Source organism: Centrocercus urophasianus, unplaced genomic scaffold (assembly GCF_019232065.1).
Source record: "Centrocercus urophasianus isolate 14NV4802_14NV808 unplaced genomic scaffold, USGS_Curo_1.0 seq_26, whole genome shotgun sequence".
Taxonomy (NCBI): domain Eukaryota; kingdom Metazoa; phylum Chordata; class Aves; order Galliformes; family Phasianidae; genus Centrocercus; species Centrocercus urophasianus.
Window position 1 is genome coordinate 13,732,104 of NW_024884822.1, and position 26,897 is coordinate 13,759,000.

Below are 26,897 nucleotides of genomic sequence, written 5' to 3' on the forward strand. Positions count from 1 at the left end.
GGCATTAGCAGTGGGTGGCATTAGCAGTGGGTGGCATTAGCAGTGGGGTATTGGTGGTGCTCACCAAGTCAGAGTAGACAGGATGCTCTTTGTTTCGGTCATGGAAGAGTATTTTGTTGCTGTCAGTACTTTTGTGTTGGATGGAAATTCTGTTTTTACTTGCTGTGGAATACTAAGTAGTTAAATGTTAATTGAGAGCTTTGAATTTTAATTTTATTTTTGCATATGCATTCACATTGAACTCCTTAGTGGATTCTGAAGTTCAGAATTAAGCAGGTTCCCTTTTGTGCTGTGTAGTCTGACTGCTGTCATAGCATCTTCACAGGTGAATGATATCAGAGGCCTGATGTCTCTACTTTTGCTTAAAAGGTCAGACTGTAAAAGAAAACCCCTTTTGCTCTAAAACCAGCCCACGTTTGATTTGAGCATCTTTCCTCTGCAGGTAGGGACTGGGAACATTTGGAGGAAACAGAAATGCCTTTATGTTGTAGAAGAGCTGCTGACTTTGCACGGAACTGGGACCTCTTCCAGGCGGTGATGCTGGCTGGCTAAAACCAGCCTTCATCCCAATTAGCTGATCATGGTGGCTTTAGTCACATCCTGTGCATGTTGATGGCAGGAAGCTGTGGGTGTGGCTGAAGTCTTCGATCTCTACAAAATATCTGTGTGGTAACTACAGGTGCGTGACTTTGTCTCAGTTACAGTGGGTGCCTTTCCATACAAGCTTTATTAGACAGCGTGGGGCTTACAGGTGTGAGTTTTGGTCTTCCAAGAATGCATTACAGATTTCCACAGTGACTGCAGAGCTGTTGTCTCATTAAAGTGATGCTTATATTTCCTTTACTGAGTTAGTATTAATCTTTTGGTAAGTGCTTTATTGTGCTGATTCAGCATTGCACAGCAGTTTCAAATACTGCTTTTATGGCTCAGTGAAGCCACAGTAATGTTTCCTGCTCTTATTTTTTCTGTATTATGTGCCTCACAGAGTAGGTAGTTTGGTTTGAGCTATCAGAGCTTCTGCTAGAAGGTAATGATCTGAGGAGGGGTAGGCATGAAAAAGAAATACTGCATGTTCTAGAAACAAAAGGGAAATTGTGTACTGGTGAATGGAAGAGATTTGTCAGAAATGGACCAGTTCAGATGTGTTTTATCTCAGGTATGACGTATTCTGCTTATGAAGCAGACTTGCCCTCAGCAGTGTGAGAGTGGCTGGGTTGCAGCCCTCGAGGTGCTCAGCTGTGAGCTGTAATCTGTGTCTTGTTGGGCAGAAATGCAGGCAGAGAACAAGGGAGATGGGAGATAGCCAGAGTGCAGGCAGCTCCTGCCTATCATTAAATAAAATCCCGCAGATCTGAAAATCCAACCCCAATGACTTCAATAGTCAGACATCTTTTTTGAATTTTTTGCACCCCAGCCTGTTATAAAATGTGGTGCTTGCTTGAATCTTTGTTTTAAAACAATGGAACTAATGTTTGTATTTTAAGAATGAGTTTTTGCTGTTGTTTGTTTTTGGCATATAAGGAGGTGCTTTGTAAACAAGAAAAATACAGTGCTTTACTGTTCATTCATCACTTTCAAAGATGTGCAGCAGTCCTGGAAGGTTTGGATCCTTAAGTTGGAGGTTTTATTTTCATCCAGTAATAATCCTGTTACTCTACAGTGAAAATTGTTTTCTTGTGTCTTTAAACCAGCCTTAGTTTCAGTCCTGTCTTCTGCCTCTCTTGAGTTTGCACAAGTTGCCTTTTCCCCAGAAAAGCAGCTGAGTAAGCAGACACTGCAGATACTGAGAAGTGAACTCCAGCAGCAGTGAACTGAAGCGACGTGTGTTTGGTGCGTGCTGACTGTTGGGACTTTGAGGTTGCCCCAAGGTAGCACATGACTTTCCACATTGACAGCGGTTGTGTGGGACAGATTTGACTGAGTTGTGGTACTTTTTTCCTCGTGTCTTACAGCTGCATGTAGGGACTCGCCATTGCAGTTGCATGCTGCTGATATTGGGCGTTTGCTTCAGTGTACTGACCCTTTAGAATGTAGAATACAGCTTAAACTTCCTGTGGAGTCATGAGAACTGAAGTCCCACAGAAGCTCAGGGGTCTCTTAATGTTAAGAGTTGTTAAGAAATGAAAAATGTCTAAGAAACAAAAACACTGGTAAGTGCTCGAGGAAAATCTTGAATTTTGGCATTGCCTGTTTACGTAGAGATAGGCAGTGAAACCTGAATGTTTCAAAATGTTAGTGTCAACATACTGTGAAGTGTTGCACTGCCATCCCTGGCAATAGGTCACAGGGTTCTTGCAGTGGGAATCAGGGCTGCCTTCACTGCCCTGCTCCTCCCTCATCAGGCGGCCTGGTGCAGGGCTCTGCTGTGCTGGATGCTGCTGCCTGCCTCCCTGCTGGCTGTAAGCGTGGTGGCTGCTGGTGGCACTTCCATTCTGCTGAAGAATGTGACTGAGCTAATAGCATCGTCATGGCTCTGAGGGAAGGGATCAGTCAGTGGGGAATGAAACCAAGTAAGATTGCATGGGCTGGTGTGTGTCCTGTACCAAGCTGGAGTCACCCATGCTTCAGTGATATTAGTAACAGCTTGACTTCGTGAACCTTGTTGTGAAATTGTATTACATCTATTCTTGTCTTGCCAGCCTGTGTTTCTGTAATGTCACAGTGTATTCCAACAGTTGTGACTGAAAATGCAGAAACAGGGTACAGCTGATGGTTTTTCAGTGTTTTTTTCCCCTTCCAACTCTCCTGAAGCTCTTTTTTAAAGACTCGTATACTGCTTAAGCAGTTCAGTGCATGCCATTGCTAATGCTGTGGGACATGAGACTGTAAATGGGCTGAGCAGGTCACAAGTTGATATTTCATTAAACTTGCTTCAAGAACATGAAAACATGTAGATGACTACACCAGCATCCTTTTGCTGCAGGATTTAAATGCAGATTGCTGTTTTGCAAGTTGACCTGGAACCGTCTTTTTCTATCAGTGTGGCTGTCTGACTTACCTGTGTGCTCGGTCATCTGCATATCTGAGTGATTTAATGTTTCAAAAACTGAGGAAGCGACAGCTCCACAGAGAATGATGCCATTTTCATCTCAGTCAGCATAAAAGTTGCATCCCTTTGATGAAAAATGAATGCAGCATTCCTTGTGTGATGCTTCCAGTGCATTACGAAATGGCATTATGGCAGTAGAAAGTGTTCTAATTAAAGAATGCTTTTTTGTATTGAAGTGCTATAAGTCTCTGTAACTTTCTCTGTCAAAAGGAGAACTGGGATGGGTAATGCTTTGACTGTAGTGGTGTATTAGAGGAGGCTCGGGCTGTTAGAACACCTCCAGAACACCCGGTGAGTGTCACTGCATTAAAATGAACTTAAGTCAGACTATCTTAAAATAAATTGATGTTTTTAGCATCCACCACGAGCCACCAGCAACCATCTTTGGCACGAGGCACAGTGTGAGTGGAAACTCGTGTGACTTGACTTCTGTTGTCAGTAGGTCTGCAGAGTAATTTAACTTTGTTACTCATGGTTTTCAGTATCTCAAGCAGTTTTGGGCAGGGTGCTGAACCATGACTGCATTTTGCATTTCTTCCTAGTGTTGAATGGAATCTTTGCATCTCCGTCATTAAAGTGTGTGTTGCTGGCCATTGGTGTTTGAAATGGTTGCTGGGCTGGGCAGCTTGGATAACAACCAGGAGCAGAGGGACCACGGCTGGGGATGTCCATCACTGCCCAGCTGATAGCTTCACAGCTAAGTGGGAATGTGGACGGAGCAGCATGTTCCTTAACGAGCCTGGTTCTTGTTGGACCAGGTATTTAACCTCTTGTTTAGATTTTAATTTCAGATATTTCATTCCTAACTTTCCAAATCTGCTTTTCAAATGGTGGTGACTTTTTTTCTTTCTACAATGTCTCAAAATACTTCTCTGCTTAGCAGAAAGTCTCCGAAACAAGTATGCAGCTTTAGATATCAGCTTAGGTTTGAGTTGCCGGGTTAGGTTTGAGAAAGCAGTGAGAGAAATGACCCTAAAATGAATGTGGTGTTGCTCTTCCGCCCGTCTCTCATGCTGCTGTGTGTTTCAGGGTATCTGGGATTCAGTGTGGCTGTGTGTAGGTGGTATTTAGTGCTGTTACAGTGAGTTCTGTGGGCATCATGCATGGTGGAGCAGAATGCAGTTTTCATATTCTCTTCTTGGTAATATAATGAGGTTAAATGTATCCTTTTTGAATAGGAACACTGGTGCTTGAAAGGCGTAAATCTTAATAGATGGCAACTTGTAAACTTGCAGCTATTTATATTTCTAATGCCTCCAATACTCCCTTGATTTAGAAAATAATTGTGTGTATTTATAGGTTGTTGTCAGAGCAGTCACCAGCAACTGGCATCATGATGATCAGATTGAGGAATTCTGGCAGTATTACCTTTTTGATGCTATAATTAGTTTTGCTGTTTGTAGGAATTACCCTTGTCAGCAACTTGTGTGTGCAAAACTTTGGGGAAGAAAATGAAGAGAGCAAAAATCCGCTTCTTTCTTCAGCTTATAAAGGGCACATTTGTGTGTACTTACAGCACACACACAGTTACTGTGTGGTTGGTGAGAACTGTGAATGTTGGTTGAGTTCTTGCATTTGCTTCAGGTAGGATCTTCTGCTGTATACAAAGAGATGCACACGTAGCAAACTGTCATCCAGCTTCTGAAGCAAGACATCTGAGGTGTGGGACCCTGCTGGGGCTGGGGCTGGTTAACACTGCCATGTTCACATCCTGGATTCAGCTGTGTCTGAGTTCAGGCTTTGGAAGGGCTGGGAATAAGCTACTTGCATGACTGTAGGCTTACTGCAAACTTTACAGTCCCAGAGATGATGGTCACTGATCTGAAGGCAGTTGTGCTACCTTTCTTGGAGCTGCTTTATAGTACATATCAGTTTTTTCTAAACTGGAAACTAATTCTGAAATACCCATTGGATGCTGTGTGGGGGAGAAAGCCCAATTCTTAAAAAACAACAAAAGAAAAACACCCAAAAGTTTTAAAAAGTCTTTGCATGAAGCTGAGTTTTGCAAGTAGGTAAGCTCCTATTCCATGTGCTTCAGAGAAGGACGAGAGCTCATAAGAAGGGCAGGTAATGTCGTAACGTTGCAGATAGTGGAGCATGCGGTGAGTAAAAACTGCTCACAGGCAATCTTACGACTTCTCTGTGTTTGTTTTTAGGCTAAAGAAATTCTGACAAAAGAATCCAACGTACAAGAAGTGCGATGTCCTGTCACAGTGTGTGGAGATGTGCACGGGCAGTTTCACGACCTCATGGAACTCTTCAGAATTGGAGGCAAATCACCAGACACAAATTATTTGTTTATGGGGGACTATGTTGACAGAGGCTATTACTCAGTTGAAACAGTCACGTTGCTTGTAGCTCTTAAGGTAATTTTTCCTCTGTACCATCCAGTATAAAATGTATAGGAACTAACCTGACTGCATTTGATATCAGTATGAATTTACTGCAAGGGTTTATAGGTACAAAAACGGAAATGTTGGCTGTGTTGTCAAAAATATTTTTTACAAACCTGTAAAGATTTAGTATTTCTGAAAAGCCTGGATAACTTTGTCTAAAGGGAGCTGTGCATTTATTTCTATCTTTAAATGTGGAAGCAGCAGTCTTTAAAGATGTGAGATAACAGCTTAGTGCACAAGGGTAGTGAATTCCACTGCTAACAGAGGATAAAACCTGTACTTCATCTCAAGGCAACTGAAGACTGGTGTCATTTAGCTGTTTTTTTGTTTTTTTTTCCTTTAAGGTTGTAATTCAAGTTGTTCTTATTGCTTGCTTGGCACATTATGGGGAGGGGAAGAGAAGCAAATGGTGGTTTTGGGCAGTGCATGTTGTCGTGCCCCTAACATGTCTTCCACTATTGTGTTCAGGTCCGTTACCGTGAACGTATCACAATTCTTCGAGGGAACCATGAAAGCAGGCAGATCACACAAGTATATGGTTTCTATGACGAATGTTTAAGAAAATATGGGAATGCAAATGTTTGGAAGTACTTTACAGACCTTTTTGATTACCTTCCTCTAACTGCCTTGGTGGATGGCCAGGTAGGTTGAACTTGGACAGTTAAATGTTGCTGGTTGTGAAGGGAGCTATTAACACTGCATTCAGTGAGCTTGCAGCTTGGAAATAACCTCCTGGAAATTTTTCTTAATTGTTTATACTAAACAGTTATAATAAACAACTGAGATTTCATAATGTCTGTTTCAGATTTTCTGTCTACATGGTGGCCTCTCTCCATCAATAGATACGCTGGATCACATCAGAGCACTGGATCGCTTGCAGGAAGTTCCCCATGAGGTATATTGAAGATTAATTATCTTAACTCACAGTGCAATTCATGATTCAGCATATGCTGGGCATTTTAATATATACAAAGGCAGAAAATCAGGTTCAAAACGATGTAGCAATTTGAAAATACCTGTCTTGCCTACTAGTCTTCTGCAGGAAAATTAAGGGACACATTCTTGCCTGATGTTACAAAGCAGATTTTAATATCTCAGAGGTGAGAACTGCTTCTGTGAAATTTTTTTCCATTAAAATTAATTTTCTTGTGAGTATTTTAAGCTTTAACTACACTAACTATTGTAGCTGATAGGTGGGGTTTTGCTTACATTTTCTTTCCAAGCCTTAAAGAGATGCTGCAGTAAGCTGTGCAGGTTCATGAGAGTGGACGTTGTGGCTTTTGTTCTTGCTTTTTTTTTCTTTTTTTGGTTCAGTTCATGAAATACTTTCCAAATCTCTTACAGGGTCCAATGTGTGACTTGCTATGGTCAGATCCAGATGATCGTGGTGGCTGGGGAATTTCTCCTCGAGGTGCAGGTTATACATTTGGACAGGATATTTCAGAAACCTTTAACCATGCTAATGGCCTTACATTGGTTTCAAGAGCTCATCAGTTGGTAATGGAGGTAAGCAGCCAAGGCTGTGTTTAAGCTGTTGGTAGTGGAGTTGTGGTGCCTGAGATGCAGACTTGGCCTCTTTACAAGGTAGAGGGATGTGTGTGGTTTCTTCTTAGTCTCTGTTTGTCCCTAGAAGTTAACCTCTAGTCATCAAAAGCAGAACCCACACCTAGCTTTAAAAGATGGTCTAATTCAGAGTTGGTATTTCAATTTTTAACAACGTAGTGGAGAATTCCTGCTGTTTTTCAGTGTGCTCATCTACTGCTTATTAGGAAGGTGTTACATGCTATGGTGCAATTCCTTTTTTCCCTTTTCAGTTGAGAAGAGAAATAAACAGCCTTAATGTTGTTTAAAACTGCAAAGCCTATGTAGGGTTTTGCACATTGAAATTCAGTTTCATAGTCAGTTATGGGGTGCAACAAATGAACATGGTTTTCCTAAACAGTTGATTTTCCTCTGCAGGGGTACAACTGGTGCCATGATCGGAACGTAGTCACAATTTTCAGTGCTCCAAACTATTGCTACCGTTGTGGCAACCAGGCTGCAATTATGGAACTTGATGATACTTTAAAATACTCCTTGTAAGTATGCTTAAAAATGAGATCCATGTTGCACATGATTTTGAGATTTGAGTGGTATTTTGCTACATTAACTACTTATGGTTTTGAGGTATGGTTTTACCCTGTGCACATGCAGGAGGTGAGGTGAGGGTGGAATTGTTGAGCTGCTGATATCTAAAAGCGTTGCAGTTCCATATTGGGAACGGCTGTTGGCATCTAGACATGTCATTAAGCTCATTAGATACAATGAAGTGAGAGTGTAATGAAATACTACAGAGGTAAGTAATTGGAAAGTCAGAATACTGTCAGGTGGGAGGTAGTTATGCCCACCTGTGAGTCTAGGGGAAGAGACTTTGAATCTGGTTAGGACACTGACCTTACAAAGCTGTTACAGCAGTTGTAGCAATAAATGAGGAATTCACAAAGCGCTGTGTACATTTCAGTAATTACAGGAGACTTTTAATGTCCAGCTGCGTACCTGGTATCTGACCGGTTTGAGCCCTAAAGCCAAGAGCTGTTTCTTTCAAGTGCATAAAGTAATGCAAAGATGAGTTTAAAGCAATTGGAAGAAATACCTGCGTGTGACTGGAATGCTGGCATTAATGCAGATGCTTTTCAGTTTGCAGTTCGACCCAGCGCCGCGCAGAGGTGAGCCGCACGTGACTCGTCGCACCCCGGACTACTTCCTGTAAAGAGTACAGAGCTGTACAGTATTGCCATGAACCATATGTTGACCTAAAGAAAACGGGAAGAGCAACAGTAACTCCAAAGTGTCAGAAAATATGTAACATTCAAACTTGTTTTCACATGGACCAAAAGACGTGCCATATTCAAATACAGAGCCTCTTGTCGTCAACAACTGTGACCACTTTAGAATGAACCAGTCCATTGCATGCTGAAGCAACATTGTTGGTCGAGAAACCAGTTTCTGGCATAGCGCTATTTGTAGTTACTTTTGCTTTCTCTGAGAGACTGCAAATAATAAGATGTAGACATTAACACCTCGTGAATACATTTAACTTTCCATTTAGCTATAGCTTTATTCGGCATGACTGTAGATAAGGATAGCAGCAAACAATCATTGAAGCTTAAAGAACATTTTTAAAATAAGTACCAAGGCTTCATATTTGTTCTGAAACTGTTTGTTTGTTTTATTTTCAGGGAATACTGTTTAATTTAATTGTATTGATTTTTTTTTTTTTGTCTGCACTCAGTTCCCTTTTCCACTCTTTGCCCAACCATATTTGTCCCTTGTAATGTCTGAGCATAGTGAATTACTTTGAACAGAACTGTTTTTTTCTGTAAAACAATGTTACTGCAGGACAGAGCTGCAGTGTTTTTCATAATAAACTTGTGAACTAAGTATGGAAAAATGTCAAATTCTAATTGCATCTCAGGTCAGCTCTGGTTTAATAAACTAATGCACGGCTGGATAGGTTTTATAAACCTGGATAGAAGTTTCTACCGTAAATAATGATAAAAATGAGGTGATTGAAGTGTGCTGGAAAACTGTGACCTGAATTCTGTTGCAGGGAGATGTCTGGTCCTGTGATCTCATGTAGCTGAGAACAGAGCTCACTTATTACTGAAATGTTGCTCTCTTTTTTTCCCTCTTGGTGCTCTATGAAATATTCAAAAGTAGAAAAATGCAGGATAAATTAACTGATCAAGCATGGCTTTTTTTCAAGTGTAAATCCAAGTTTGAGTTATTTCCATTGTAGGTGCTAATACTTCAGAAAGAAATCTGAAAGACTGAGAATAAAACCAGTTTTCTAAATATTAAAGGAATAACTTGAAATTCAGTACTATGTGTATTGCCCAAGCTTCCATTACAAAAATAAGTGTGATCTGTGTTAACTTCTGTTTAAAAACTTTCCTTTCTACTAATCTGAATCTGATGATGATTTTGTTCAGAACACATTCAGATGTTTTGCATTATGAAGGCTCACACTTGCAGCTTCTTATTGGACACATCTTAAAAGAACTCAGCTGGCTGTTCTGATGGAAGGCCCTTGCTTTCATACTGTTTAACAGACTCTGGGTTTTGGGCTCAGTATAAAGATTGTGTGACCAAACAGAGGGGTTTTTTAATACTGCTGGCTTGTGAGAGAAAACATACAAGTGTTGTAGATGTGCAGGCCTGCTTTCACACAGTTTTGGACTCCCTTGCTTTTCTGAGGTTTTCTCTTGAAGGGCTGCTTAACTGTCAAGCTTGCAAGGTGCTTCCTTTCAAATTCATTCATTCACACCTTTTCTGAAAGGCTGGAGAGGTTACTTCTTTCTTTAGCAAAAATCCTGCCTTCAAACTTGGCTGGAAAGCTCAGTCCTTCTGAATCTCGACCCCTTACAGGGAGAAGCTCACGTGGAGGAGTTCCTTCTGTTATTGTTTTCTTTATAGCATGGTGGGAGCTTTTGCTTTGATCACTAACAAAAAAAAGTTCCTTTGCTTTAGAGAGAGTTCATTAAGTCTCCTTTCCTCTTGCTTGCCATTCTCTGTATTTGGGCTTTGGCAGATAGAACTCCTGCCTTCACTGACACCATTCCACGCCTTTGGCACTGCTGCAGTGGGAAGCAGTTCATTTGTTCTGTTTCTGCATGCACATACAGGCAGTTGTTAGTAAAGTCGGTATGTTGACAGGCACTCCAGGTTTTGCACTTTTCCCCATAATTATGCTGTGACTGGCCATTCGTAGGCTTTTGTTTTTAAGAATAGCCCATTGTGAACAAGAATTACTGCTCTGGGATTAGTATTGCTGTTTGCCAGCCAGCTAGAAGGTGAGATTCAAGAGAAAACTTCAAGTAGAAATAATGACTGTCCAATTTTTCAGCAGCTGGCTGACTAGACGTTCACCCAAGCTTCACTTCAAACTGTGATGCTGCTGGCATGTAATTAGGATTTCGGTTTGTTTCACACACCAGTACTGACCTTTCTTTCTGCTCTGCAGAGGCTGGTAGGTTCCTTGGAAAGGTGATGCAGGAGTAGCTCAAAGTCCTGTATCTTCATCATTCAGTCATGCTTTTACTTGAATTTGTGTATCAGATTGAAGTAAATGCCTCTCCTTTGTAGAGGCCTGTTCTTTGAACTAAGGAATCATTAAGCCAGAATCGAAGTATTGGTGCATACAGCAGAACCCAGGAAAGCCTCTGGTAATTTCCTTTCTGAAAGGAGAAGATGGAAGCGTTTGGAACAAACAGATTTGCAGGTTTTCTTTCCTTCATTCTCGTAGCCTTTCTCTGCCTGCCCCTGCATCCCACAGCCCTGCTGCCGTGGCTGATGTGGGCTCCTGTGTGTGGGTGCTGTTTTCTCCAAGGTGAATGGATGCTTGTGCTGCTAGGCTCAGGCTGAAGCCGGGTAGTTTCCAGTTGCCCACGTTTTTGCACACAAGCTCAATATCACTGCTCTGCTGCTTTAGATCTGACGATACCTGTAAGGTTTCTTGATGCACACTGTGAAGATGGAAAGAACTGGGTATCTTTTCTGTCTGCTTGGATGGTACTCCTGCCTTGGAGAAGAGGAGCTGTACACACTGCTGATGAAAGCTTTGACGTTTCATCTGCCCACACCACCCTGGTTAGGATCAAAGGTCAGCCTGGAATTTTTTTCACACTTGCTGAAAGTCACGTTGATAAGGGCTGTATGGTGAGGGCCTGGGGCAAAGTCTTTCCTCTGGCGATTTGAAAATTCAGTCTGAATTTCTAAAGGCCAGCTGTCCATTTTTTCATGGACGACACAAAAATAAGGTATGGAAGTGCCCAGTTTATTTTATCTTCATAGTTTAATAAATACATCCCTGTGCTCCTCCCTTCTTACCCCTTTGTTTCCTTACTAGTAACACCACAAGTTCCTGCAGTAGGAGAAGCTGTGATGATGAACAGGACAGGGCTGAAGGTGCACCTGCTTGTTCTGGAAAAATAGGCTGGTCTGGAAGAGGCAAGTGTTATCAAATGACCACTCTGCATTTCAAATGGAGCGACGCTACCTTCGGTTAACTGAAGGTGTGGCCCCACTTACCTCCTTGTACACCAGCCATAGGCTTTTTAATTGCTTCTTGCTTTACCTGTATGCTGAGAATTTGTGGTAACGTAGGATTTGTTTCATTTATTTCTGGTCTGTACAACTTCTGCATTGCTGTTCTCTCTAGGTTGTTGCAGTGTCTTGCCCAGATGTACAGCCTGCTTAGCTGTGGTTGTACAGGGATGCCTGCTCTGTATCAGTTCTCTGCATGTTCCAGGCAGGGTAGTTTGGAAACAGGTTAAGCATTAAGTAAAAATTACATTGGACTTCATACAGGGCACGTGAGCACACTAAGAAAGCCCTGCAGAGTAAGCAGCTGAGTCAGCTCACTGTGGTTTTTTGAAGTTTTGGTGCTCTCATTCATTTGGCTGTGCTCCTTCTGGATGAGAACGAAGACAAAGTGTTCTCTTGAGCAAGGGACTCAAGTTCTTGGGCATATATCCAGGAAAAGAAAGGCTGAGACAACACTTCAGGTTTTAAATTAAGCAGTGCAACATGTTTTAGCCTTTTAAAACCCGTGCTGTAGCTTAAAAGCATTAGTCCTTAAGCTGAGTTGAGCCTGATCTCAATTACTGTACAGTAAGCAACTGCTTATAGATGAAAATGAAACTGATAGCTTCTAGTACATAAAGCACAGATTGCTAATAGTATTTAAATGCTTACATATATATTGCTGACATACAGAAAACATAAAAGCATCACTTTTAGAGAAGGAGGGTACTGTGGTACTGGAAAAGATGAACTAGAGAGGCTCCAGAGCATCTCTTCTTGGAAGGTTACAGGACTGGACCAGAAAAACACGTGAGCTGCTGTTGGTGCTGCTTCAGACTGAGGTGCATTCCAGCCTGCGTTCTTGTGTTCAAAGAGCATCTTGCTTAGCTGCAGCACATGAGATCCACAGTAGTTTATCCCATTACCTCATCGTCAAACTGCTGTGAAGATGTCAGGGCCTTGGTCTTGGTTTGCAACACGAACTAAAGACAGATGTAGGTGTATGCAGTGTCTCAAATTGGCATCAGCTCATTTCTGCTGATTTTCCAATGCCTGCATTGTGCCACCTTCACTGGGTGGTGGAAGAGGAGGAGCACAACCTGAGCTGAGCATCTCTGGTGGAAGCTGTGGGCTGGGTGCTGTTGATGAGAACCATCAACACTGCAAATAAATGCAGCATTCTGTAAGATGGTATAAATGGAACTAAACATTTGTAAGTTGGCCCTCTTACTGACTTCTGTATCTGTATTTCTCATCAGATCACCCCTAAGTGCAACTGTTCTCTTAAGAAACAAAACAAAACAGGAGCAGTCTAAGATGGGATTATACATTTAAATACGACATGCTGAATTGTCAAATAAGACTCTACTTTTTAAACCAGTTTCCATCATGTTTGATGGAAAGACTTCAGCCTGTTTTCCTGCTGCCTGTCCTTCTCAGGTGGTTTGACACCACCACCACCATGCTGGTTAAATGTAAGACTGTCAAAACCCATCCTTATTGTAGCTGTCAGCGTACGTTCTGTGGAAACAGGGAGGCTGTGGAATAGGGCTGCTGGGAAGGAGCCTCTGCTGCTCACTCTGTGCCTGACCCACTTTACAGTCGGCTTTGCTCACGCTCTGCCACCGCCTTTGTCCTCAGGGAAGCGGGATGCTGCCTGGCACTGCCCTGCCCTGGGTGAGCTGTGTTGGCTCTGAGTGGCTGCTCCAGCTTCTTTCCAAACAGACAATTCTGTGTTCTTGAGGTTCGCTCAGCCACCTCAGCACTTTGCTGCACTGTCACTTTTCCACCACGTTCTCTTTTTAAAATGTTTCCAATTAGCCTGACTTGTGAAATGTACTACATTTATTCCCATGGACTTTGAAACCTTAAAGCCTCTGCTTTGTATCATCCATGGCATCAGTACCAGCCCAGAATCTGCCTTTTGGACTTTGAACAGCTGCAAGGCTGTGCAACAGCACCGTGCAGCCACAGAACTAGGGCTGAGGGCACCTCTGGATACCTCTGGCACCTGCTGCTCCACCAGAGCCGCTGCCTGGCACTGTGTCCTTGTGTTTGGAGGTCTCCATGGAGACCCCAGCACCTGTCTGGGTACCCATGTCCATGCTTCATCACCCACACGGTAAAGAAAAACCCTGTGAAGCCAAATCAGTCTACTGAAATATCACTGTCACTGCTCAGAGGTCTTCAGAAATTCGAAATAGCTGCTGGAAGCTGTTCTGAAGGCCAGTTACAGTAAGTCACTCCTGTTCTGTTCTTGCTCTGGCAGCCACACATTCCTTACAAACCAGCAAGTGCAGCATGGCCCAACTTGTGTGCCATGTGGAATTAGGAATCCTTCTGCTAACCGTGCTGGAAGTGGGGGAGCTGCCATCCAGCAGCATCTCCCTCCCTATGTAGAAACAGGGACTGCAGGATTTGAGTGGTCCAAGTTATTTCTGTGGACACTAGGGCAAAAATGGTACAAACCCCAGTATGTGCATGGAGCTAGATTGCAGATGAGGTTAGGAAAGGCAGCAAATATGCTTGAGGTATGTTTGCCTTTCTTTTGAATAACTTTCCCCTCATCTTTAATCTTTTGTGCTGTCTCAAATCCTCACAGTTAGGCAAGGAGAGCACATAAATGTCATTTGAGGGAGAAACAGGAGCTGATAAATTTAAAAATCAGTTGATATTGCCTGAGACAATTTGGTTGAGTTTCATCCGCCTACTGCTGTTACATCATCTCAACTGCAGGCTCTGCTTCCCCCAGTGCCTACTCACTGCCCTGCTTTCCTGGGGCACAACTTGCACAGAAAGCAACGTCTGAGGATGTTTCTGTTTCACAGGTTTTGATGAAGTGGAGACACAATTTTTCTGGAATTTAGTGGAGACAAGGATTTTCTTTCTTTTCTGCTGCGTTGTTGCAACGTTGCTTTAAATAACACTGGCACAAGCAGAAGGAGCTCAGCAGTATTTTTCCAGCATCTGTATCAGACAAAAAAAAAAGTGCTTGCTTGCTCTCAAAAATGTTCCCTACCTTCTGCATTCCTTGAAGAATAAAACAGACTCCTGTGAATCTGACAGCCTGTGCATACACACCAGCTTCTTGTCCAGGCTCAGCGGTCACACCTTGCTTCCCAGCAGTGACACCAGGCTCTGCCACAGCAGCTGTGGTCTCCTGAGGTTCAGTCCTTGCAGGCTCACCTTCCCTGTGGTCAGTAAATGCAGACTGAGTCCTGTGATTGGTGGAGCAGAGCTGAGGTCTTTCAAGCCTGGTTCTCTCTAGGCTTTGATAATCCCATGTAACACTTGTATTAAGAAAGTACTCATCTTTTTACATCAGGTTATCTCCATAATCTCTAAATCGCAATCACTGCTAACAAAGAGCATTTCTGTCTATAAAAGTGCAGTGTGAAGTAGTTAGGTTTTTTTGGGGAGGGAAGGGGACATAGATAAGAGAATATGTTTGTTTCTAGCTAAACAGCCAAGAGGAATAGCTGCAAACAGTCCAAGGTTCTGGACTAATCCAGTGCTGTGTCCAGGAGGCTGCTCTGTTGCTAACGCCATGTTCAGTGTCAGATCTCCCTTCCCCCTACGGCTGCGCAGCTGCTCAGCTGGCTTCTGCCCACAGCCCAGTGATGCTGCAAGAATGTAGGTCAGATCTCTTCTGGATCTGATAAGTGTTAAATTAAGCTTATGCTGATCTTGGTTGCTCCAATCATTTCACATATTTGCTATAGTGTTAATCTTCCCCCTTCTTCAGAATTCTCAGTAGTAAAAGGTCCTTAATTGTAATTTATCTGTGACTGATACCTAGTACAATTGCCTTTTCAACTCAGGATGGTGATGCTGAGGCTTAGGATTATTTGCATTGGAATGATTACCTGTGCATGTAATTGAGATTGGTATTTATTTATTTATTTAAATCTTGTTCTTTGCTTCGCAGCTTTAGTGAAGGATGAGTCTCCTGTGGTGCTAACACTGACTTGCAGGACTTTGACCATGACAAAGACAGCAAAAAGCATTCAGACTAGCTTTGAGAGATTCCCTACACGATATGTAGGGCACGGGGAGGTGGCCTTCATGAGATTACAGCCTATCTGTGACAGTTGTCTGCCACTTCTTAGTTGGGTGTTTTTGTTGCTTTAGCTTTCTCAGACCTTCTAATTCAACAGATAAATTCAAAGTCCACTGCAAACTCAGTTTTCTCTTTGGCACCTTCAGTGACTCCTATCAAGTGTAATGCTTAATCCCTTTGAATTATAAACCAAGCACAGATCCTGTTTAGACATGGAATTTTGCTGTCTGCCTGTTTCTAGATTTTATTAATTTGCCTTGTGCGGAGAGCAAACCCTTCCACTGACTTTGATTTGCAGGCTGAGAGAACTTGTGCTTACTGACTAGAAACCTTGATCTTGGGCAGCGTCAGGAAAAAGTGCTTAGGACTTGCAGACATTTTCTGTAGGCTGCTTTCTGTCACCATCTGATCCTCTAAACAAGGAGCATTAAATAATTTAAAAAGCACATTTAAAGAAAATAAAGGTACTGTTTATTTTAATGCAGCAAAAGTCTTTTTTTTTTTTTTTCACAATGAAGCCATGAGATGAAGGGATTTTAGAGGAAGGAGGTAAATGTGCTGAGGCATATTTGGGGTACGTATGTGTGTGTAAAGCCCCTGTATATATAAATCCGTATTATATACACAGGATAATTAGGTCCTAACGAATTTCAGACAACAGCTTACCTGGTTACTACCAGCAGGACGCCTGAGGCCCACGTTAATGGTGATGTGCTGTGTGTAAGCAGCACCTGCCACCTCCAGCTGAGCACTCACCTGCTGTGAAGGGCTGCACAGCTGTGTGTCCCACGCACAGACTGGAAGGCTCAACTGACGATAATTTGAGCAGGGTTAAGTCCCCTCTACATCAGTTTCTGAGTCCCGAATGAGCTGCTGAGCGCCCCGACGCCGAGCAATGCGGTTCTTAAGACAGGCGTCCACCTCCACCGGCGCTCTGGAGTTTTTAGAGAGCCTCATTTCAGGACGTGACCAACACTGATGGCTTCACGCTCACCTGCGCTTTTTGGCTGGCGGCACGCTGCCTGCAGCCAGCAATCCCTCAGCCTTCCCTCTCCCTGCCCAGCCTGCTGCCTGCTGAACGCCTCGAGGCCCGTTGTCTCAGCGGCTGTCGCTGGGAGCAGAACTAAGAAACACCTGAGGAGAGGGGAAGCCCCAGCTGTGCTCGGCAGGTCGCTTATCGGCGCGTGGAGCCGCGCTGCTTTGCTAAAACCACGAACAGGATTCCGAGCGAAGCAACCGGCTGCCGGCGGACAAATAACCGCCTACAATCACGCACACGGCGTCCTCACCACGCTCTGACCGCCGCAGCCCAACGCGGCCCGGCAGACGCAGGCGCTCAGCGCCGCCCCGCCGCGTGGGGGCGCCGCAGCCGTTGTTCCCGCGCGCCGCTCCCCGCCCACTGTGAGGCGTGCCGTATGACCCCGCAACTGCCTGACTAAAACCGACGGCTTCCGCGGATCTCCCTGCCGCGCCGCCGCTCCGTTTCCCTCCTTCCCTTTCTCGGTGTGTGGTATACGGAGCTTTTCATACTACGCTCGCTCTCGGCGCGGCTTGGGAGCTAGAAGCGGAGTGCTTCGATCAGGCGCTCTCGGCGGGCAGCCCGGCTGCGAGGCAGCGAGAGGCGGGGTCCTCCGCCCCTCCCCCCGCGCCCCTCCCCCCCACAAAGCCGCCGCCGCAGTCGAGCTCCGAGCTCCGCCACTATCGGGAGCCGTCAGCAGCTGCTGGGCGTCGCCCGCGCCTCACGGTGAGGCCTCCGCGGACGGGAGGCGTCGAGGCCGAGCGGGAAACGGCGTCTGAGGCGGCCCCGGGCGGGCTGAGCCGTGGGACCGGGCCGCGGGGCTGCGGGGCCGGCTGGGGGCGGGCGGAGGGCGGCGGCGAGAATGCGGGGCGGCTGAAGGGGGAGAGGGCCGGGCCGGGAGTTCGCGGTGCTGCGGGGGGAGTGAGAAGGGCGGCCAGGGAAGCGCCGCGCTGTAAACAAGGCGGGGCTCCTCCCGGCGCTCCTTCCCGCTCACCTGGCGGCGCTGCGGGCACGGTGGCTCCGCGCGGCGTTGCTGTGGGCGGGACTGGGCGCCGAGCGGCCCCTCCTCCACCCCGGCCGGTGATCCGGGGGGTTTCGGGTCCGTTCGGTCACAGCGGTGCCGCTCCCTGAGCCTGCGGAGCTCTATTACACCAGAAGGGACTAAAACGTAACAAACGGCGACATTTGTGTACGCGACGCGCCGCTTTATCGCTGATAACAGCTGAGCTGCTTTGGCTTCGGCGGATGAAGGCTCCTCCCGAGCAGGGCAGGCCGTGGTGGAAGCAGTGCGGGCGGTGCAGCGGCCCCGAGGCAGGCGGTGTTCTGCATCCCGGCTGCGCTGAGCAGCGTTACGTAACGCCAGGCACGGGCAGGGGGCTGGGAGCTGCTGCGTGGAGCTGGGCTTGTGCTGAGTGCTTCCAGCCCGGCACGCAACACGCGTGCCTTGATGTTCTTTCCCTTCCCCCTCTTTCAGAGCGTGTCCAAGCTACGGCGTGGGGTTGTGCTTTAACCCTCACTTGATTTTTGTGGGTGCTCACATATACTTGTGTATCTTGAGAGTGGCCATGGCTGTGTCCTTCCAGAACTCCAGTCCTAATTAGGAGCAGCACTGTCATATAGGATTACACTGCTGTGTGAACATTAACTAGCTACTCGCTCTGCCAAATGGAAATTAAAGCAGTGAGGACTTGGGGCTGCTGTGAGCTGCTTAATCGTGTACTCTGGCTGGCCTTCATTGGCCTCGGTTTGTTGCAGTGCTGTCAGGCTCAGCCATACTGATGAGCTATAGGAGGCGTTTGAAAAAGGATAACGTATTTCTGCTTCAGGTGGTGCAGGTGATCCAGTTTGGGTATTTCAGGTACGAGTGCAGGGAGTCAGCATGCTTAGGTGGTAAACTTGGCTGGGGAAGAATGTCTGGAAAGGGATTGAAGTGAATTTGAAATTAAATGAATTTGAAATTCATCGTCTCTGGGGTTTTCCTCTAAAACAACTTGCAGGCTGCACTTACAGTTATGTGCTGTAGGTATTTTCAAGCTGTTGTATTGAGGAAAAATAGTGTTGCTCTGGTCTGCTGCAAACAAATGTTTGAATGGTAAAGGAGTACATCCCACGAGTTTAAGCACTGATTAACAGGTTTTTGCAGTCAGGTTTGTTGTGTCTTTCAGGTCCCTTCATTTTAGTATCTCTGCAGAGCTCAAGCACAGCTTCAGACGGAAGCTCTAACCTGGTAGCTGCTGTATCATTTCATGACTCCTGGCTCTGAGCTATGTGTATGAGAAGGTGTTGTTTTGTAAATGATATTTATTAGTGAAATTTTCCAAGTCTGCTGCTTGCACTGCAGGCCTTATCAGCATCTGAGAAACTTGGTGAAAATACTGAGTCATCCTACCTTTTCCTAATATAACGAAGTGCTGATGTAACTTCCTACTCTGTGAGAGCAGTGGTAAGTGCTGATAGTGTTCCACTTAGGGCTGGATTGCTTTCTCAGGCTCTTCAGAATGCAGAGCACTTTCTGAAGGAAGCGTTTGATCCTGGATAGTCTGGTTTGTTTGGCTCCGTTTGGGGTCGGGGGAGTCGGACTGGAGCACATCTGGAGGTTCCTTCTGACTTCTGTTTTGTTGTTCTGGTCCAGGCGCCATCATTTAGAAACTGCTTTTGGGTTTTGCCTTCAGTGAATGGTTAAAATGAGCAGTGGTTGAGTTTGAAGACAAGCAGCGTTTTGGAATTGTTGAGGGGCTGTTTCAAGAGAAAGATAGCTGTAGTGCAGTGCTGTATGTAAAGACAAATCGATCGATCAGTAAATAGAGCTTTTGTCTATTCTATTTCGCTTTCAACTTAAGGAAAAAAATCCAGGTTCCTTCCATTTTAAATGATCGGTTGGTGTATTTGTATCAATCCTTCTTAAGCATCAGGATTAGTGACCTTAGGACTGTTGATTCAAGCAGCAAATAATTGAAGTGTGCCGCAGGTGACACGGGGCTGTTCAGAGGCAGTACAAATAGTGAAGGGAACTACGTATTTGAATCAGCTGAACTTGTGAAATCTGATGAATATTGTGTGAAAATAACTGTCCTTCTCCTATAGATGCCTTCAATTAAGCTGCAGAGTTCAGATGGAGAGATTTTTGAAGTCGATGTTGAAATCGCAAAACAGTCGGTGACCATAAAGACGATGCTGGAAGGTAAGAATGGGAGCTGAGGGAGCGGCGCGTGGGCAGCATCTGTGACCAAGGGGGCGAGCTGGTGCTGAGCAGAGGCCTGGGCCTGACTTGCTGTCTCCTGTTGGAGCAGCTGGAACAATTGCCAGCGTGGCTTGAGCGTTGTTTGGGATAAACATTTTCTCTCAAACCTTGAACTGCAGCCCTCTTCTTAAATGCAGTTCCCAGCAGGCTGGCAAAATATAAATCCCCCACTGCTTTGCCTACGGCTTCCTTCAGCTCTGTGAAAGTTAGGCAAAGTGAAGTTTAATAAACGCTTCTAGTTTATGTTAAGCTGAGCTTTTCTTTTAATCGTGCAAGTCGTTGTTGCTCTCTGTCTTAAATGGAGAAGGGAAACATGAATTAATGCAATGAATGAAGAGTTGGAGGGAGATCTGCATTTATGCAGTGAAATTATTTGATAAATAGTTGGTTCTGATCTCTTGCTGACATGAATTTGAAACAAAAGAGCTCGTGGTGGGGGAGGGGAGTTGCCAGATGGCTGAGATACAGAGCAAACTGTGTCTAATCTGTCTGGTGCAAATCCTCATTGTTTACTGTTTTCTTTCCAGTTTTTGGGCATATTAGAAAGTATCTTGTAGATCTAGTTAAAATGAAGTCCTTGGCTGTGTATCTTTGGTTGTGACTCCTCAGACGTAAGAACAGTAACAGAAATAAGGTTGAAACACACCAACCATTGGACCACTCCAGTTCTGGTAATGAGATGCTTTCAAACACGATGAGCAGAGTGAGCAGGAAACTGGCAATCAGTGGGAATGTAATTCCTCTCCATTTTCTCACACGCAGGCTGTGTCACTGGCAGCGTTTGGTGACAAACAGGTATTGATGAGAATGCCTGTGCTGAAGGTATTGTAAGCTGGGCACCACCAGCTGGCCTCTTAGTGAGCTGACCAAGATCCAGTCTGCTAAGCAGCATAGAGAAAAGCCATTCTGCTGTACAGATGTTTAAGCACCATCAGTTAATACCTGCTGCTTTGTTTGATGTCAGTGAAGGGGAGGAGGTAAAAAGTGAAGTTCCATCAGGTCTCACCAATGCAGCACTGATTTTCTGATGAGAGGTGAAACTCCAGTTTAGGAGGAGTGGGGATGAGCTGAGCAGAGCTGGCTGACGATGAGGTACTTCTTGAGTTACTTCCCTGTGCCAGCAACTTAGTATAGACTGTCTGGTGATATTGGTATTACACCAATATCTGTTTGTATCTTCAAAGGACGCATTTGGGGTTTCCAGTAATTGGTAACATATGCAAAAAGACTTTTTTACTGACTTCAATGTCAGTATTTTGGTTTCAGAATCTACAAAATCAGATGTTCTGGACAAAAGGTAGCACTAATTGATATCCCACCAATGACAGCAGTTGACCTGTCTAAATGCAACAGCTTCAGTATTTACTGCTCCTGTGCAAGACAGAACATCTGTACTTGCCACGTTAGGTCTGAGTTCTTATTTGATAAAAGAATGGGAGACCTTGGTTGAAACAATGAGGTTTAACTTGCAGATTGGAAGTGGTGAGCATTCATAAATCTTCTTAAGCATTCTGTTCCCAGAACATGGAACTGTCACCTCCTTCTGGGACAAGTAACTGCCTTAGCAGGTTGTTTGTGCTCAAACATGTCAGCATCTCTGGAGGCAGCACTGTTAAGCTGCTCAGCTCCAGTTAGTGGAGCCCAGCTCGTGTAACGCAGCCGTGCTCTGCAAAACCACCCTCAAGTTTCTGCCTTCGCTTTGACATCGTTTGCTGTTTGTCTGTTCAGCTCAGTATTGTTAGAATAGTGGAGAGCTGATGAAGCAGCCCAGGCTGGAGAACAAAGCTTTAGGCTGCTGGCTGCAGGTCATCTTTCCATTTGTAGACTTGGGAATGGATGATGAAGGCGATGATGACCCAGTCCCTCTTCCAAACGTCAACGCAGCTATTTTAAAAAAGGTAAGGCACTGGGAAGTGATGGTGTTGTGTATCAGTGATGGGAAATTAATGCTGGAGGTAAATATTACTATTGAAAATATTTCCCAAGTGTTGGCTACAAGAGTAGCACCATCATGCGGTGTGTGAGCACAGTTTGTCTCAGAACTGGGCTGAGGCTCACAGCTCTTGGTTAAAGAGCTACACGAATGACCTTCTGGAATGGCAGGTGGAGGCTGGGCAGGGCTCCTAAGGCATAGGGCTGGTGCTGGACATCTGTGCTCACTAGCATCTCGTGGTTTTAAAGCACTGATTGTAACTGGGTTGTGTGAGCTGAGGTGGCTCTTAATAAGTTCAGAATGGAAGGAGAAAGGTTAAAGGGCAGGCAGCAATGAGAGTCACAGCCAGCGAGTGTTCCAGCTCCTCAAAATGAGGCCTGTGTTACTTCTGTATGGTCCTGTGTGTGTTAGCACAGGATTTATTGTTTGCTTTGACTGCTAGGAGCTGCTCTTCAGAATCCAGAGTATTTAATTGACTGGCTGCTGTCTCAGTTGAGCTTCGTGAAGACTGTTGGGTTCCAGGATTGGGGATTAGTTCTTCTAAGAGGAAAATATAAGATGATGAAACATGAACAGGTGATTCTAATATCAGTCCAGAAGGAAAAGCACAGTGCTCCTAAAACAAAGTAATGTTAGAGTTGGGGCCTAATGGGAAAGTCACTTGGGTAAAAGTGTATTATCAAAACTGTAATTAGGTGATTCAGTGGTGCACCCATCACAAAGATGATCCACCTCCTCCCGAGGATGATGAGAACAAGGAGAAAAGAACGGATGACATCCCTGTGTGGGATCAAGAATTTCTGAAAGTAGACCAAGGAACACTTTTTGAGCTCATCCTGGTAAGTTTATGTTGTGGAAGCATAAAGGCTGTGCCTGCACACTGACCTCTGTTTGTTTTTCCAGCAAGTCTTGATGCTTCTTGAAGAACTTCTTAATGTAGGGAACGTGGGGAGGGCAGCTAGTTGGCTGAAACTGGTGAATGGCAGATGCTTGTTAATATCATGCTAGGCACTAATTAATGCTTGCTCATCTGTCAGTTCCTGTACTTGTCTGTAGTTGTGGCCCCTTTTCACTTTCGAGTCTTGGCTGATGGCTTATTGCTTTAAGTGGTGTTTTAGAGACCTGCATAAATACACGTTTTTTAAAAAGCTAATTACTGTCTTACATGAAATCTACCTCGTGGCTCCTGTCTTAGCGAGCTAACAGCACTCAAGTATTCAACATCTCAGAGGTGTGTGCGAGGTTCTGAAAGCCTTGTATAAAGGAGATGGGGCTTTTCATGCATTTCACACATAGAAATGACTCCAGTTTGGCAGGTGAACTTCAGTTGTTAATTCAGGGTTCTAGCTGGAAGCTTCTCAGAGCGATTTGGCTCTTAGTGGTGACAGCATTCTGCAGTGCTGGGAGCAGAACTGTAGTGGTCCATGTGCAGAGGCAGAACATTGATCTGGAAGCTTTAAATTTGGAAACTGTTTTACAGGCTGCAAATTACTTGGACATCAAAGGTTTGCTTGATGTCACATGCAAGACAGTTGCCAACATGATCAAGGGGAAAACTCCAGAAGAAATTCGCAAGACATTCAATATTAAGAATGACTTCACTGAAGAGGAAGAAGCACAGGTACTCGATCTGGGTTTAATTATAATGTAGCTGCTTTTCTGCTGCATTAACATGTGATGCTTCATAATTTCATGATGCTGTGCCTTTCTACAGTAAGTAAACTCGAATGCCTGTAGGAGTTTGCTTCCCCCTGAGCTGTGGAAGCTTACTGCATTGTTACCAGTTACGTTGTTCTTCCAGGTACGTAAGGAGAACCAGTGGTGTGAAGAGAAGTGAAGCTGTGCCTGACACTCGAACACTGTAAGGATTGTTCCGAATACTAGTTGCACTGCTCTGTTCATAATTGTTAATATTAGACAAATGCAGCAGCAAATGAAGTTGTGTTAGCAAGATATTGTTCCCTTTGCATGTGTAGTGTTGTTTTTTTTTTGAGTATAAATTTAAATCTGCGTTTTTACTAGTGTAATGGGGTGTCTTTTTACTTTACTCTGCAACGAATAAAGCTGAACCAAGTGTGGATCCTGAATGGAAAGTAGCACTTAAGGTTGTCATTTTCGTTATACTTTTTTATCTGTTCCCAGTCCAGTTACAATCTTAAGTGTTGACTCCACCATTGTAAATAAAACCACCTTTGCTTTCTTCCTCAGGAAGAGCAAAACACTTATTTACAGGGTATTGATGGCTTCAGAAAGGAAAATTAAATGTGTCTTGGGGAGCTACATGAAGTTTAAAAAAAAAAAAATTGTTGGATTTCTTACAGAGACATTTGGAAAAATTGGTGTTATTACAGCTGTACAACTCTAGGGAAGGTTCTTGTTCTGCATTAAAAAAAAAAAGATCTGTCCACTTCCTTGTCCTGTTGGCCTTGCCTGATAGGCCAGTGAGTAGAGAAAGATGTGAGCCTGGGCTTAGCAAGCTTCTGACAGCAAACTTGGCAGACTTCTACCATGTCCTGAAGCCGTGCCTCTGGCTGCCAGCAGGTGGGACGTGCTGCTTTCTGCACAGGACAGGTGTGTTTTTATACTTTTTTTTGGCAAAAGTGGAACCCAGGTTTGACCAAAAACGACTGACATTACCAAAGTTACTATTATTGACCTGTGCATGCCATTAGTGGCTGTTTTTTAGGCAATTTTAAACTACCCTTGTGATGTAGCTCTTTAAAACATGGATTTCATGTATCCACGGGAGATCTTTTTGCCTATGTATGTGAAACTTCTGCTTGTAGAGACTTCTTATTGCATACAAAGCTAATGCAATATTGAGCTTGACTTCTTTGGACAAAGCCACTTGCAACTAGTTAAACAGTAACTGGTTTCCTGATTTTTATTTTAATTTTTTTTTTACAGTTCCCTTATAGGGAGTAGGGGGTGGTTTTGTGGTAGATCTGAGGTGTGCTCTTAGCTTGTATTGCATTCCATTCTCTGTATAAATCTTAGAGTAGAATGAACCTTAATAAACATACTTATCTCACTTTAACTATGTGTTTCACTTCTGAGTTAATAAAGGGCTTTTAAACTTCTACTTACAAACGGTTCTACTGGCCTGTAACTGCACAGCCTGCCCTCCTTGCTGAGTGTGTGAGCCATAGCACCGAGGGATGCTTAACTGGAGTGAAATCTGTGTCTGTTGTAAACGATCAGAGTGCAAGCTGCTGGCCAGTCACAGCAGCTCCTCAGGTGAAGTCTGAAGCTAAATCCAGATGGATTTTTTTGATGGCTTACCAGCTTTGAGGTAATGTTGCTTTGATGTAACCATTAATGAGAGCGTTCATAACTCGTTCTAAAGCAGCACTCAGATCTGTGCTTTGGAGGCAGCTGCTGGTCACAGATGCTTATTCATAAGGCTGCTGGGCTGCCCTTGTGCTGCTGATAGCATTGTCAGCGGGCACAAAATGCTCCAGTGTTACAGATTGGGACGTTCCAAGCCTGCCAAGCATCCTGTATTGTAAACAGTACAACTCTGTTAAAGTGCCCCTAGTGAAAAGCTGCTGATAACAGTTCTTGTAGTTCAGTGTTCAGCTCACCCTGCATTCCTACAAGAAATAAATCCATCTCTTCAGGTTAACACTGGTTTCATCTCGAAGTGACCATTCCAATACAGAAGCTGTAGTTGTGCTCAATGGCAGAAGCCTCCAGCTGCTTCCTTGAGGTGCCGGTCAGCAGCAGCTGCTGCCTCACGTGGTGCCTCCCTGTGCTGTAGGTGAGGAACAGACAGAGGCAGTTTAGCTTGTCTTCCTTGTAGCCTTGCTTCTACCATTTGCATAAAGCACCTGTGGCAAGAATTGCTAATTCTTAAAACAGCTTGCCTAAGAAATAACCCTTTGTGGTCAAATGCTTCAGTGGTGAACTAAATGCCTCTGGCTTCTGCTCCGGAATCGTGCCAGTTGGCTGCTGGCATGAGTAGTTTGCCCAAAGCTGATGCTGCTGTGGCAGGATGGCTCTGTGCAAAAGGGCTGGCTGTGTGCTCAGAGCATGATGGCGTGGCAGATTTTGATGTTAGTGGCCTTGTTCATTAGGAATCCATACAACTTGCCTCCTCTGGTTGCAATTCCCTGTAGTGTTGGCTCAGGCTTTGTCCCAGTACCTGATGTGTATGGCAGTGCAAGAAAACACCTGTGTGCATCTGCTGGCACAAGCTGTCGAGAGGGACCTTCTGCACAAGGCTGCTGTGGGTACAGAGCAGCTGCTGCATGGCTTTTCCTCTTCAGCTGAGCCTGCTGTGTCTCCCGTGTCAGCAGGCAGCTGTGTAACACCAGCACCTGGGATGCAGGCACTGTGCTGTTTCCATTGCTCAACTTGATGTTAATCATGAACTGGCCTGGTGCTGCATAATCGCTTCTTTCCCAGGTCGTGGCCTGATCAGGGAGAGCTGCTCTCGGCTGAAGTGATGAAATGGGGGCACAGTGGGGAAGGAGGAATCAGCAGCAGTGATGGGCTCATGTGGCAGAAGTGCTCTTTCTGGCTCACGGCTGCAGCCTTACTATCGAAGGCTGCTGGAAATTATGCTGAAATGCTTGAACATAAAAGTATGAAAAAACTTCAGTTCTAAGGAATAATTAATTGACACTTTGATAGGATTATAATTTCCAGTGGCCTATTTTGAGCAGCCAGACTGGCCATTACTTTATTTATAAAGCTATAAACATATTTTGAACATAAAAGCCAAAAAATACAAACTTGGTGAAGTAAAAAAAATTACAACAAATGATGGATAATCGTTGGACAAATGAAAGTAGAGCTGCAAAACATTTATCCCTGCTACATACATACAGTGGTTGTACTTGGTTTAATGAAGTGGTGTTTCCATGACTTCTACATTCAAACTGGTTTCAGGAATTCAAATGCGTATTTCAAGAGAAGTTGAAATTGCTGTAAAAACTGAAAAAAAATATCTTTTGGGGATTAAAAACTTGAGGGCGATGTTTTCCTTCTGTTAAAAAAGCACATTGACACGAAGTAACAACACTTCATATGGCATTTTGAAGATTTCTTTAGGCATTAATAAAAGTATCTCTGTTTTGGCATTGGTAACCATAGGGCAGCTATCAGTTCAGCTCGCTGCTTCGTCTCAGCAGTG

The 26,897-nt window shown here is 44.4% G+C and overlaps 2 protein-coding genes and 1 long non-coding RNA gene across 4 annotated transcripts in view; 2 read left to right on the forward strand and 1 right to left on the reverse strand.

Annotated features, from left to right (window-relative positions):
• The window catches only part of PPP2CA (protein phosphatase 2 catalytic subunit alpha), a 15,443-nt gene extending 6,139 nt beyond the window's left edge, over positions 1 to 9,304 (forward strand). Inside the window, exons 2-7 of the mRNA XM_042826093.1 lie at positions 5,206 to 5,415; positions 5,914 to 6,087; positions 6,251 to 6,340; positions 6,790 to 6,951; positions 7,405 to 7,523; positions 8,122 to 9,304. Of these exons, the coding sequence (XP_042682027.1) occupies positions 5,206 to 5,415; positions 5,914 to 6,087; positions 6,251 to 6,340; positions 6,790 to 6,951; positions 7,405 to 7,523; positions 8,122 to 8,194 (828 nt within the window). The 3' untranslated portion in view covers positions 8,195 to 9,304. The remainder of the gene's footprint in view (positions 1 to 5,205; positions 5,416 to 5,913; positions 6,088 to 6,250; positions 6,341 to 6,789; positions 6,952 to 7,404; positions 7,524 to 8,121) is intronic.
• LOC122164259 lies at positions 7,936 to 16,879 on the reverse strand. The gene is made up of 2 exons (XR_006170174.1): positions 16,325 to 16,879; positions 7,936 to 14,699 (listed from the first exon to the last, which is right to left on the reverse strand). It is a non-coding gene; the product is annotated as an uncharacterized LOC122164259 (long non-coding RNA).
• Positions 16,880 to 17,221: 342 nt separating this feature from the next.
• Positions 17,222 to 24,797, forward strand: SKP1 (S-phase kinase associated protein 1). Of its 2 annotated transcripts, none has more exons than XM_042826552.1 (6): positions 17,222 to 17,312; positions 19,671 to 19,767; positions 21,652 to 21,725; positions 22,456 to 22,599; positions 23,241 to 23,381; positions 23,562 to 24,797. In XM_042826552.1, the coding sequence occupies exons 2-6, from the start codon at positions 19,671 to 19,673 to the stop codon at positions 23,595 to 23,597; spliced, it is 492 nt and encodes a 163-aa protein (XP_042682486.1). In that variant the 5' UTR covers positions 17,222 to 17,312; the 3' UTR covers positions 23,598 to 24,797. The 2 variants fall into 2 exon arrangements, with proteins under 2 accessions (XP_042682486.1, XP_042682487.1); XM_042826553.1 differs by lacking the exon at positions 17,222 to 17,312 and adding an exon at positions 17,707 to 17,775.
• Positions 24,798 to 26,897: the final 2,100 nt, after the last annotated feature.

Coding starts and splice junctions, on each gene's coding strand:
- SKP1 (XM_042826552.1), top strand. CDS start 19,671: ATGCCTTCAATTAAGCTGCAGAGTTCAGATGGAGAGATTTTTGAAGTC. Junction 21,726..22,455: donor ACGCAGCTATTTTAAAAAAG/GTAAGGCACTGG, acceptor AACTGTAATTAG/GTGATTCAGTGGTGCACCCA. Junction 22,600..23,240: donor CACTTTTTGAGCTCATCCTG/GTAAGTTTATGT, acceptor ACTGTTTTACAG/GCTGCAAATTACTTGGACAT.